General features: G+C 38.2%; 1 protein-coding gene across 1 annotated transcript; it reads right to left on the bottom strand.

The window, feature by feature from the left end:
• Positions 1-748: 748 nt before the first annotated feature.
• LOC135408847 (muscarinic acetylcholine receptor M2-like) lies at positions 749-12,922 on the bottom strand. Its single transcript, XM_064643811.1, has 2 exons — positions 4,180-12,922; positions 749-1,344 (listed from the first exon to the last, which is right to left on the bottom strand). The coding sequence occupies exons 1-2, from the start codon at positions 5,571-5,573 to the stop codon at positions 1,320-1,322; spliced, it is 1,419 nt and encodes a 472-aa protein (XP_064499881.1). The 5' UTR covers positions 5,574-12,922; the 3' UTR covers positions 749-1,319.
• Between the last annotated feature and the right edge of the window lie 38 nt (positions 12,923-12,960).

Here is a 12,960-nt window from a genome sequence, read left to right as displayed (position 1 = left end):
TCCATTTGAGCACTCCCATCCCCATGAGCATTTGTAAGACAGAAAAGATAGAAAGAAAGAAAGAAAGAAAGAAAAAGCAATCTGACCTGTATAGATATGTTTGTTGCATCTGGACTATTTTTCATCAGGCAACATTGAAATACTTTGCTATCTTTGAATGGATCCTCTAATTCCTAGTAAATCAAAAGAAAGAACAGTGACAGAATTTTTTTTTAGATTTTGTTCTCACTGGAAAACAGATTTTTGATATTACTTCAGTTTTCTTTTTCTTTCTTTCTTTCTTTCTTTCTTTCTTTCGTTCTTTCGTTCTTTCTTTCTTTCTTTCTTTCTTTCTTTCTTTCTTTCTTTCTTTCTTTCTTTCTTTCTTTCTTTCTTTCTTTCTTTCTTTCTTTCTTTCTTTCTTTCTTTCTTTCTTTCTTTCTTTCTTTCTTTCTTTCTTTCTTTCTTTCTTTCTTTCTTTCTTTCTTTCTTTCTTTCTTTCTTTCTTTCTTTCTTTCTTTCTTTCTTTCTTTCTTTCTTTCTTTCTTTCTTTCTTTCTTTCTTTCTTTCTTTCTTTCTTTCTTTCTTTCTTTCTTTCTTTCTTTCTTTCTTTCTTTCTTTCTTTCTTTCTTTCTTTCTTTCTTTCTTTCTTTCTTTCTTTCTTTCTTTCTTTCTTTCTTTCTTTCTTTCTTTCTTTCTTTCTTTCTTTCTTTCTTTCTTTCTTTCTTTCATCTTTCCCTTCTTTTCTTTACATTCTTTCCCTTCTTTTCTTTCCTTTCTTTCTTTCCCTTCTTTTCTTTCCTTTCTTTCCTTCTTTTCCACTGAACTGACATATCTTCAGACTGCTGTTCTCCTTCTGGAGAGTGAAAGTAGGGCTGACCTGTGACAGTACAAGCCACTCCCCATGGGTTGCCAATGGGACAGATCCTGCTGCAGCAAGGTTAATATCAAGGGTTGATTGGAACTTTTAAGTTTTGGTCTCTTTCTGGAAATAGTAAATAGGAAAAAAAGAGTGGGCAAGAAGCTCTAGCTGCAGGTTTTTTGTTGTTGGTTGTCATTTTGTGGTGAGGTTTTTGTTTGTTTGTTTGGTTGTTTCTTTTTCTCTTGAATCAAGTGCACAGTTTGCTCCATTTCCTTGTGAAACAAAAGTCGCCAGAGCAACACATGATGTGGATGTGCCAGTGGAATGCTCTGGCCAAACCCAAGGTGAAGATGCAGCAGTTCCTGTAGAAGGGCACCTGGGGCCTTGGGGCCAGTGATGTGCAGGTGACAGCCAGGTGAGGTGGAGAAGTTACCCAGGGAGAGCTGCTCTTCAAGACTGACATCTAGATCTCGCAGAACTATCGCTCAGAAGGGAAGCGAAACCTGGTGAACGTGGTTTGGACACAAAGAAAGGCATGAGAGCTCAAAGGATATTGAAAAGAACAAATTATTTTGTGGCTCTGAACAATTATCACATTCTTGTCTTACTGAGCCACAACCAGCTGAAGATTCCAGAGGTTCCCAGGGCAGACTCTGCCTCTTCTCTACCTTCAGGAGGGGGTAAATAGTATGAGCACACAAATAAGATATGCAATATTTTGAATATTAGATGATATTTTTCATGTATATAAATTATGTTGGGGTGTGTGTTTGCATGCCTGTGGATACACACATAGATGTATTCTGTCATCTATTTTTACATTGTTTTATTGTCTGCAAATGTGGATGTGCCATGAAACTGTTACAAGGTGGAAACACAGAGGACTGTGCGACCTGCAAGTTTTTAAATATACTATAATACAAATCAAAGCATTTTGTCTTTTAGGATCAAAAGAGGGGATCATGCTAAGAAAAAGTGCCAGAAAGCTTCAAACTGATGGGTTTCGTTTGTTTGTTTCATGAATGCTGGCCCCAAAATTTCCTGTGGTATTGAGTGCCATCGCATGATGAAGAGGTATAATTGTAATGTACATCTTGCACTTCTTAACCTGTAGAGGTGTCCTTAGCTACTAGATTAATTCATTATGAGCAAGTGACAGCTTCAAATGTGAGAATAAAGGATTTGCACACCTGGCAGAAAAATGGAGTTAAAAGATTAAATAAGACTGTACAAACCAATATTTCCCAATTTGAGTACCTGTACTATTGATACCCACAGCACTTGCTTAAAGAAAGAGGCAGGTGTGTTTCTTTTAGGAAACTTTTCCAAAGAAGTCAGATTTAGAAATCAAACAGTTTTCATTTTATCTTTGTTTTTTATTTGGATTTTTTAACATTGTAAGAGAATGAATAACCTAGAAATGATAGTTTAAGTCTTTCCTTTGACCTGCCAAGATAAACCTAGTGAATGTAGTTTTGAAAGGCAAGCAGCAAGTTTTTCATTGAGTTATTCTTCCTTACAAGCAGGAAGATGAAAATAGTGATAGTAAATATGACCGAAGTCAAGTGAGGGTTGCAAAATTAGATCCTTGGCTGTATGGAGACACTTAGTTATACTAGGATGAAATCATTAGAGGTATAAAATCAATGACTGCATACTAAGACATATTAATCCTGAGTTTAGCGTGGCCTTAATTTACTGCGATTTAATCCTCCTCATTTTCACTTTCTACTGGGAACTTGTACTACAAAACATGAAAATTGTCATATTGCCAAAGTGCTTTGACACTGTGTTCCAATAAGCTTGTCAAATGTAAAACTTAAATCTGCAAGATTACTTGCTCTGTATTCTCGGAGGCTGCTGTTTTGAAATGCATTTTGGAAGACTTTAGTGTGGTAGCATGAAATAACAGAATGATTTGGTGTCTTATTTGGTGGGTGGCTTTCACTCCAGAAGACAGACTCTCAGGACACTGTCTATGCTTTTTTGAGTAACAAAATCTGTAAATATACCTTTGCTAGTGCCTGGAAGTTAGTTACTAAGAAGGAGGTAAAAGGCAATTTCGATAACACCTTTTCCAGAAAGTAACATCTTCTCCAGGATACATCCAGGAAGGACCCCACACTAAGTGCTTAGGCAGAACTTGGACACTGTGGGTATATCACTCTATTTTTTCTTTTCCTCAATACATTCATCATAATCGTCTTTTGATGGGTCAAGAGCATGGTGATCTAATATTATCTATTCATTCTGTGAAGCCTCAGCATACCTCTTAATCGGTACATCCAACTTTAAAAGGATGTAAGCTCCATTTTCCTAGTAACAACCTCATTTCTATTCTTCAGTTGAGACCCTTTGTCTGACCGCCATGGTGGCTGATTGTATGAGACCTTTGAATTTACAACTTTTTATATTCAGTCTTTGTGCCCTGGACAAGTAAGGTACAAACAGGAAGAAAAGGCTGATGGAGGTAAAAGACAAATCCACACGTTGATATTATGTGACAAACAAAGTGAACAAAATCGTCTCAAAAGCTTTGGTTTACATGGATGCTGAAGTAGTCTTGGGATGTAGCAATCTGGACGAGACCACATCTTTTCACTTTCATCCTGACATGATGAAGTAGTCACAGAACAAAAGCCCGTAGAATGGGACAAGCTGCAGACTTCGAATGATATACAAGTTAGGCAATGATTACGTGTTGAGCATAAGTACACTTGCAGAATTGATGCAGTTTTGGAAACGGTGGTGTCATAAACAACATAACTTTCATCGCGATGTACCCAACATCAAGCTTCTTACATGACAGTGGCAAAAAACTGTTAGACAACTTTGAACTTTAGAAAATTTCTGCCATGATGCATTTGGATTATGCAATGATCTTCTATACTCCTATGCCTCTTCCACACAGTTATTATTAAAATTCCTCTTTTTTTTTTCCCCTAGATGAAAATGTGTTAAACAGATACAAGGGATAAGAAAAAAAAAAAAAAAGAAAGAAAAAAGAAGAACAAGTATTTTACACAGAATGACCAAAAATTGTAGACTCTAAAGCCCTTCTGCAGAATACTCTCAGAAAGTAAGGAACTGTGCCTCCAGTCCACATCCTTGAATTTTTCAAACATACCCATGTCCTAAAGATTTGTTTTCAATTATTAAAAAAAATGTTTTTAAGTGTAGTTCTCAGGGGTAGAGCTGATGCCCCATGTCAGGATTTCCACTAGCATCCTGGATTGCACATTCCATAGAAGAGCATAAAGTGCTGTAGCATCGTGGGTTTTTAATTTAATTTGGAACTTCTTCACCCTTCCCATAATTATTTTTATTCTTATTTTTACCTTGTAGCTCCTATATTCTTGTAATGACACATAAGAAGGTGCTTAAAGGTCTTCTTGAAGGTAGCATTGCAGAGCGCATAACAAGCAGGGTTGATGGTGCTGTTGATATAACAGAGCCAGTAGCCTATGGTCCATACAGTGTTAGGGATGCAGGATGTGCAGAAGCTGTTGATGAGCACCATCACATTGTATGGGGTCCAGGTGATGATGAAGGCCAGGAGGATGGCTAAAATAGTCCTTGTCACTTTTTTCTCTCTAGAGGGGGGTGGTTTCTTTTTGGCTGGCTGCTTTGTCATCTTGACTATTTTCCGGGCTACACTATTCTGCTTCTCCTCCCCGTTCGTGCCTACGATCTCCACGGTGGTGTTGGTAGGGGCGCAGCAGTCTCCCTTTGGGGACTTTGTGACTATCTTGATGCATGTCAGCTTGGAGTTCTCCGCTTTGAGATGGTCTTGGGAGGCAGAAGCCTGTTTGGCATCTTTGGTAGCTTCATCCTCTTTCAAGTTGGAGGCTACCACACTGACAGAGGTGGAGTCGTTGGAGCTCTCCTTCTCTGCTTGAACACAGTTATCAGTCACAGTCTCCTCACTGGGTTTTCCATTTTGAATTTTGCTGTGCTCCAAACCATCTCCACTGGTCGGGATGTTGTTATTGTTTGGTTTCACTATTTTACCTTGGACAAGGCTGGGGGAAACTGTATCTTGGTTTTGTGCAGCTTCCTTTTTCGCCTTCTTTATCCTGCTCTTACTGGCTCGAGAGATTTGCCAGTAAAGGACAGTCATGATGATAACAGGCAAATAGAAGGCTGCAATGGCAGTGCCAAAAGTGACAGCAGGGTTGGAAAAAAACTGGATGTAGCAGTCCCCATCTGGGACAGTCCTTCCTCCCACAATGAATTGCCAGAAGAGAATTGCAGGGGCCCAGAGGATGAAGGACAGAACCCAGGCAGCTGCAATCATCATGCCTGCCATCTTAGTGGTCCGCTTCACGGGGTATGTCAGAGGCTTGGTGACACAAAAGTATCTGTCAAAGCTGATAATGAGGAGGTTCATTACAGAGGCATTGCTGGCCACGTAGTCAAGAGCCAGCCAGAGGTCACACACCACAGGCCCCAAGGGCCAGTAGCCTATCACAGTGTAGAGGGTGTACAGGTTCATTGAAAAGATGCCGATGATCAAGTCAGCGCAGGCCAAGCTGAACAGGAAATAGTTGTTCACAGTCTGGAGGTGCCTGTTGACTTTGATCGACACCATGACCAGGATGTTCCCAATTATGGTGACTAGACTGAGAGACCCTGCTACCAGGACGATGAAGACCACCTCAACAGTTTTATAGGGGCTTTCCAAAGCCATCACATTTTCAGTGGAAGAGTTTATGTACGTTGAGTTATTCATTGCTGTTCTGTTAACAAGATACCCAGTTACCACTTAAACCTGCAGAGAAAGAAAAGAAAATAGTTACCATCAGGAAATTAGTCTCTTTGACTTTAAGAAAAGGATCCCAGAAGAACTACTTGGAAAGAGTTTAAAGATAGAAGATGTATTCAGAAAAGCCAGTCAGCTTTGGCTGATGAAAACACCTTACAACATATAATATCCATTTATGAATCACATAACAATAGGCTGCCTCTAAATAGGTAAGAAAGACACACATTTGAAGCTAAATCTATACTTTTAAGTTCTCAGATGATTCTTTTCCTCTTTATTCTTTTTTAAAGCTAATATTGACTTGAATATTTTGGAATTCAATCTGCATGTTGTTTTCTTTCTTACTGACTGTTCGTTTCAAACTCTAATCCAAATAAAAAAGTCCAGACCTGAGGGTATGACATTCTTATAAGGCAGAGTAATGCTGTGATTTACTGGGAGCCAGATCACATGAAGGCAACTTCTGTTTCCATCTTTCCTTCATGTTCCACTTGGGCATTCTTCTGTGAGATTTATGGAACAAGCAAGCTTGTGTCATGTCTCCCCCTAATTTTCTGACCCTGGAGTCCCTTTTTTTGGTCAATACATACAAAGATTTTGGCCCTGCATGAAACTAATTAGTCTGGAAATAAACAAAAAAAGGAAGGCCTGTTGAAGTCAACAGAATAAGTAAACTCACCCCAGTTGAGCATCTGGCTATCTAGTTAGATGCATACATTTTTTATTTTATTTTTTTCAATTTCAGTGAGATTAAAGTTATTTTGTACATACTTTTGAATATTTGTACCTGAAAAAGGCATTGTTGTTTTTTGAATTTTTTAAATGTGATGAGATTATGCTTGCTAGATGCTTGCTTGCTTGTACAATTCTCATTATTTTTCAAATCACAGTATTTTTAATCTGTATCACATGAAGCTACAACAAAAGGTCTATGAAAATGGGTAACAGGGTAATGATAGATAAAGAAAAAGATAAAAATCAGTTCTGTTTATACACAGAATTCTTTTTGTGCCTTGTATAGCCTACCAGCAGTACTCAATAAATTATAATTAAACTACTAGCAATATACGACTAATAGAAGACTAAGAAAATGGCACATGCTTTTGCCTTCAGGATATGTACTATCCTTTTGTGCATCTCCTGGAAGTCAATAGAATGCACTGGAATTGTCTCTGAGTGCTCATTGCTTATGAGCTGTGCTCAAGGGATTATTGAGGCATAAAGGCCAGATGTGACAGAGAAGTTAGATTTTTTTCTAATTAAAGTATTCTCCTTTCTTTCCTCAACCATAACGCATCACTTTTTAAAAAAAGAGCTTCTAGACATGATGGTACAATCGAAGGAAGACAAAAAAATCATTTAGGTTGGCTCCTTTATACACCCAGGGTTAAAGAACTCTCTTCTGGTCCCTCTGACTAACCTGCTGATGCACAGACATGCACAGTCCATGTCACTCCAAAGGAGCAATGCATTTTCACTGCCATTTCAGAACTGTGGTTTGGCTGTTTTATTGGGTTTTTTTTTGAGATGAAAAAGAAAGAAGATGATGCAAAATGTCAGCATAGCGGCAAAACCCCTTCTGACCTCCCAGGAAAATAAGCAAGTCTGTCTCCATGGAAAAGTCAAAACGCTATACCAGGGTAAAGGTTTTCTTTTCTGTCTGTAATCTTGTAATTTATACATAAAGAAATACAACTGGCAGAATGTGGGACTCATGCATTTGCCTTTGCTTTCAAAAACAGCTAAGATTTTTTTGTCAATTCCACGTTGAAGTGAATAGAGGAACATAAGGCTACATATACATTTATTTTCCCTGCTATCTATTCACAGGTATATCCCTAGAATCCTTGGGATCAGGGTCAAGAGGACAAAACAGGGAAGAGGAATTCTTCAATTAAATCTGTGCTTTGTACAGTAAGAATAAGCTGAATGGAATGTAACAAAAAAAATTATACTCTGTGCAAAAAAATAGACAGGACACCTATAATATATAGGACTGTTGTTTCAGCATTTCACAGTGTATTTTTCTCCCAGAGCTTCACAAATGAGCTGCTGGTTATCCTGTTAAATGTGTCAGATATCAATTTTTGGGACAAGCTAAGAACTTCTCCCAACCAGATTTGTTTATGAACATTCTTAACAGAATGCATTTTTAGTGAAAAAACCAAAATAACACATAGAAATGTACCGATTTAAAAAAAAATGCAGCTGAAAAGTCTTTGTGATCCAGGGCTCTGCAGCTACCTCTGGTGACAGAGAGTGAGTGGGGGAGTAAAATGGAATTAAGTGAGAGAGGATCAGAGCTGAAAAAATTGTGCTTTATGATAGAAAACAAGCATTTTTCTTCAATTTATTTTTGACAAAATGTTCTGAAGTTCATTTCATTCCACTGAAAAACAATAATTTGTTTTAGAAACTGGAAACTTGTGAAACCAAATTACCATCTCCCAGCTAACTTTATTCCTAGGTCTTTTCAGGCGAAATTTTTACCCACTTGCACTGGAAATATTTGTAATTCAATATAAGTTCTCTTGATTTTGTTATCTGGGATGGGGGGAGTGAGATGAAAGCTAAAGGCTAATTTTACTTGCTGGTAATAGGAGGAATTCAGTGTGTTAATGTGAATGGAAGCAAAGCAGAGGAGTCCCTTGCCCAGTGATCTGTAGTTGCACAAAAACTTCCTGCCATAAGAAGGCTGCTAGTTCTGGATTGCAAATTACATTGACAATTACAGATTTCTTAGGTATGGAAAAACATATCTGCTATTGCTAATTCCAGTAAAAACTTCCTTTGCTTGCATCAATACCATTGTAAAGTGACCCATGTGCTGTGTATCTTGACAAGAAGGCAAAGGACTGGATAAACATTCACTTTCAACTGACATTTGTTGTTGCTGCAGATAGTACCACCCTTATTGGAGCAGGGACAGCAGTGTGCATGTTTCCTAAATCAAGACACCCTGAAATCTTCTGGACTCTTTCCTGTTGGCTCCGGCAGGGCTTGAATCAGGCACGTAGAGAGGCTTCTGTTTCTTATTGTGGTCGCTTGCTGCCTTGGTAGAGGACTGCCTGTGGACTGCCTTTGGTTTTTGTCATGCCACAGAGCCCATCTCTCCTGCTGGAGAGGCAGTTGTTATGGGAGCAGATGTTATTCATCAGGCAGAGTTACGGGGCAGAGGCACTTCAAGGTAATATGACCTCCTGCATGAGAAATACCAGATCTTATTCTTGAACAAACAGAGCTCTCCTCTGCAAGCCCATGGGTGTTTGTGTGAGTTGCACAATATGGCACTGACTCCCATGGGCTTCTATAATTTATCCTGCTATACTAAGTGCATTCTTGCTAAACAGAGAATACCCAGAAAAGGCAAGGAATGTCTCTTGTGACCTGAAAAGCAACCAAGTTCATTTTCTGAAATATATTTCAAAATATATATGACTCTGTGGAATGGAAACACCATAATCACCACATGGAAAATGTTCAAAGCCAAGAAAGCCACATATAAAATAATTCACTGTTTTATATTTGATATGTACTTGGGAAATATTTCCAGTGCAGTTGTTTCTCCCTCTGAAGAATTAATAGTACTGAGAATCATTCCCATCTTTTGACTAGGTGATGGTTTGGGGCAGAACTGGGGGGTTTGGTAGACAATATGGTGCATACACTGTTGGCCTGATGTGATCCCGGGTCTTTTTGCAGTGAACAGTTGACAGGAAGAAGCAGAGCACGTGTGGGTTGACTTGGACCCCCAATACCACCCACTAGGAGAAACCTAGTCCAGGCTGACACAGGCTGAAGTAAATCTTCTCAGAGCATGCTGGAGGCCACAGTAAGCCTTGTTTTCCTTCATTTACCTCCCTAGCAGTTGTGTTGAACAGAGAAACAGGTCTGATGAGTGAAGTCTTTAAGCTGGTTCACTGTAAAAGGGAACTGCAGTGGGTGTGAGGAAACAAAATGTTGCTATTGAGGATGTTCATCCTATCCTGTTGCAGGCACTGAGGAGGAGGCCAGCAGAAATGGGAGGTAAAGGAGAAGGGACAAGGACTACATATCACCCTTAGGATCATGATCTTCAAACAGCAGGTACTTAAATACTACATCCTGCTGAATGTGCTTTCCACTTACCCTGACAGGAATGCATCTATTTGGTGCAGGTGAATCTTATACCAATAATTGTGATTTTAAATTTAAAATATATCTCCAACATCTGTAACAAAAGAGACTATAGAAATGTTGTGTATATTGAATAAAGTGGCTGATACACCACGCCTGTCAAAGTTTGTTAGACAAATCCTTCCTCTGTATTGTCCTTATTGACAAGTTAAATTTGGTAAGGATTTAATGTCTTCTTTGAATTCTCTGAAATCATATGAAGGTCAAGAAATGAAAGAGGCAACTAATGATCTGTACCTGAAAGTTATATTTGTGATTTAAATGGGATTACCCAGGAATCTCTGTGTCTTTCCACTGTGAGCACTTCTCAACATCCAACTCTCAAGCAAAAGTAAGATACACTTTAACTTCCCCTCTTTGATCTAGTTCCTCTTCAGCCAACACCTATGTAAAATAGATTTGATTTCTGCTCTAGTAATAGTAGATCTTTTTTTCTGAACTGATTTTTATCCCGAACTGCACTGGTTTTGATTCTAAATTTCTTCCTGCCACCATTTAAACCCACAGTGTGAAAGTGAAAAGAGAGAAACAAAATCCCTAAGCCTGTGAAAAATATCCTAAATCCATCAGTCAGAATTTGTTATGGACTTTAAGAGAGAATATAGATAGAATCTAGGCTTTTGATAAAAATATATTTCAGAAAATTTCCAAACACCTGAAGACTAAAATCTTCACCACACGGATTACTTTCTGCAATCCTTTGAAACTAGAAACATCTTTGCAAATTGTTGGTGTCTCAGTATAGTCCATTCTCTTTATTTTCATGCACTTTTGTTTATCTCAATCAACAGATTTCCTACAAAAAAGATATCCTGTGGGCCTGCCTGGATCTACTTTTTCCCATCTCATTGTGAAGGATATGTAAGAGCAAAATAAAAAATTTCTGTACGTATCTTGAAACAATAAATAGATCAGAGTCAAGAACATTAAAAAAGCAAACTAACACTGTGCCTCTAACAGCAATTGAAATAAATCAGAAATAAAAATACTCTCCCAAAAGCAGCAGGGGACTGTACATGAGTGGGTGTCAGTGCTGGCATCAACACTGCTGCCTCAGTGCTATTGTTAGGGTCTGAGGATTTGTACAGCTATTTACTACATCTTGCTTACTGCTATTCTTATAGTCTAAGAACCTCTCTGGTTTCAGGAAATAATAACAACAACAAAAAAGCAGTTTTTCGTCAAAGATCTGGATAATTGTTTATAATATACTGGTACTGTTGCTATTACTGTTACTGTTGCTGTGCTGATAGTCATCCATTGCTACTAGGGCACTTAATTTATTATCTTTCTGTAAGTATAGTTTTGGTTGCAGATATGCCTTTGTGTTTCAGGACCTGTGTATTTAAGAGAGAATTTGCATTCTGTCTTTATAGCATTTGATATTATTGCAAGCTAAATTCTGCTTCTTAATGCATTGGGAAAACCTGAAAATTATATTTAGTAGGCATAGTTTAATCTAACTGGTTTTGATCCACAAAAAGGAATTTTTACCTTATGGAGTAGAGAAGATACTTTCACTCACATGCCTCCTACTCTTGTTACGGTTAGATATAAAACACCCTTGGCCAAAAACCAGCAAGAAAATAGCCAAGTCACTTGGTTAAGTTATGGCAAGGTTTTAGAACTATATGATATAGTTGCCCATATGATAAAAATTACTGAAAACTTTGGTCCATATTATTCCTTCTGAGTCCCACCTGCACTACTGTGCACCTCAGCCTGTCAGAGGTACTTACATACTATAGGGAATTTGCAGAATGGTAGTTGTAAGTCAGAGGGTTTCACCACTACACTTCAGGCAAAAAAAATAGTTAAGGATGCTCTTGCTGTTTAAAGCTGGAACAGAATAACTTTTTTGTTTGTTTGTTTGTTTGTTTGTTTGTTTTGTTTCTGGGTTTTTTTTTCAGGTAAACTGTGAAATGGGTCTAGTTACTAAGATGAAAAGAATTTTTTTTATCCAGAAATCAGACTAAAAAGTAAATTTTAGTCTACGGAGTACAAAAAGCAAAATGGAGCTCTTATTGAAGCATCTCACAGCTTTCTCTAGAGGGTTGGGTTAAATGGAGAGGATCTCCATCTAGAGGCACAGATAGGCAGCTACCACATAAAACAGACATTTCCAGAAAATTTAGATACTTACTTATCTCCTAGGTGGAGGAGCCACACATTTTATTGCAATTTACGTTTTAGTATAATTAGTGAGCAGAGATAAAATTTGATGAAAATCTGAAACCATTACATCTAAATATTATTACAGCAAGCAGTCTGAATGAAAAGGCACAGTTAGACTGGGGCAGCCACTGCACAGAAACATGTTTAGGGCTGAGCTTATCCCCTGCAGCCACAATTATTGAGTCATCGCTTTGGACATGATCCAACTCAAATTGTTGTTTCAGAGTATGCCATAAATGGGTCAGAAGAGTGGCTTTGATGTCATCAGAAGGTAAAAAACTAGTGACTGGGTCATGCCATGTACACATTTCATCAGTGGACCTATACTGATTTCCACTTGTAGAAGTTACAGGATAACTAGAAAAAGGAGATGAAAGCAATAGATTTCAGTAAGTCGCTTCCTCCTTGTGCTGCACTGTTGTTGCTGGAAGTTGGCTGAAGTTTCTCACACCAGTCAACTGAAACAAGCCAATTTTTATTTGGCTATAATTACCTACTTCAAGCGTTTTAGATAAAATACTCCTACTAGAACTCAGACTAAAATTAAACCTATCCTCAGCCATGAGAAAGGTTACCTCAGCATAAGAGTTATTAAAGTTTCTGTTAAGGTTGAATTGAAGATCATTAGACTCAAGGATAAATTCTCTAAAGGAAGAGCGTGGTGAGAGTTAAGTGCTCCCTCTGCAGCCCAGCACGGATTGGAGGCACAGTATTTCATTATCCTCATATCAGCCATCATACCTGTGCTATTAAAGAGAAAAACCTTATGAGAGCTCCTCAGTGTCCCTGAATGACAAGTGGTGAAGCTAGTGAAAGAGGAGAGGGAAGGCTGACTGAAACCAACCAGAATTTATTCTTACCTGAAGGCAGTGCATAAGAGTAATGCATGTCTCATTTAGAAACTGTGTAGGTAGAACTCAAAAAAATCCCCCCAAAAAAGAAGCAAACAAACGATCTTCCCAAAACAAAACAACAAAAATCCTCAAGCAATCAACAACCAAAC

This window comes from Pseudopipra pipra, unplaced genomic scaffold (genome assembly GCF_036250125.1).
Source record: "Pseudopipra pipra isolate bDixPip1 unplaced genomic scaffold, bDixPip1.hap1 HAP1_SCAFFOLD_687, whole genome shotgun sequence".
Lineage (NCBI taxonomy): Eukaryota > Metazoa > Chordata > Aves > Passeriformes > Pipridae > Pseudopipra > Pseudopipra pipra.
The sequence above is the reverse complement of the archived record's forward strand: the minus strand, read 5'-3'. Positions and strand labels throughout refer to the sequence as shown.

Coding starts and splice junctions, on each gene's coding strand:
- LOC135408847 (XM_064643811.1), bottom strand. CDS start 5,573: ATGAATAACTCAACGTACATAAACTCTTCCACTGAAAATGTGATGGCT. Junction 1,345..4,179: donor AAGAATATAGGAGCTACAAG/GTAAAAATAAGA, acceptor CACGTTCACCAG/GTTTCGCTTCCCTTCTGAGC.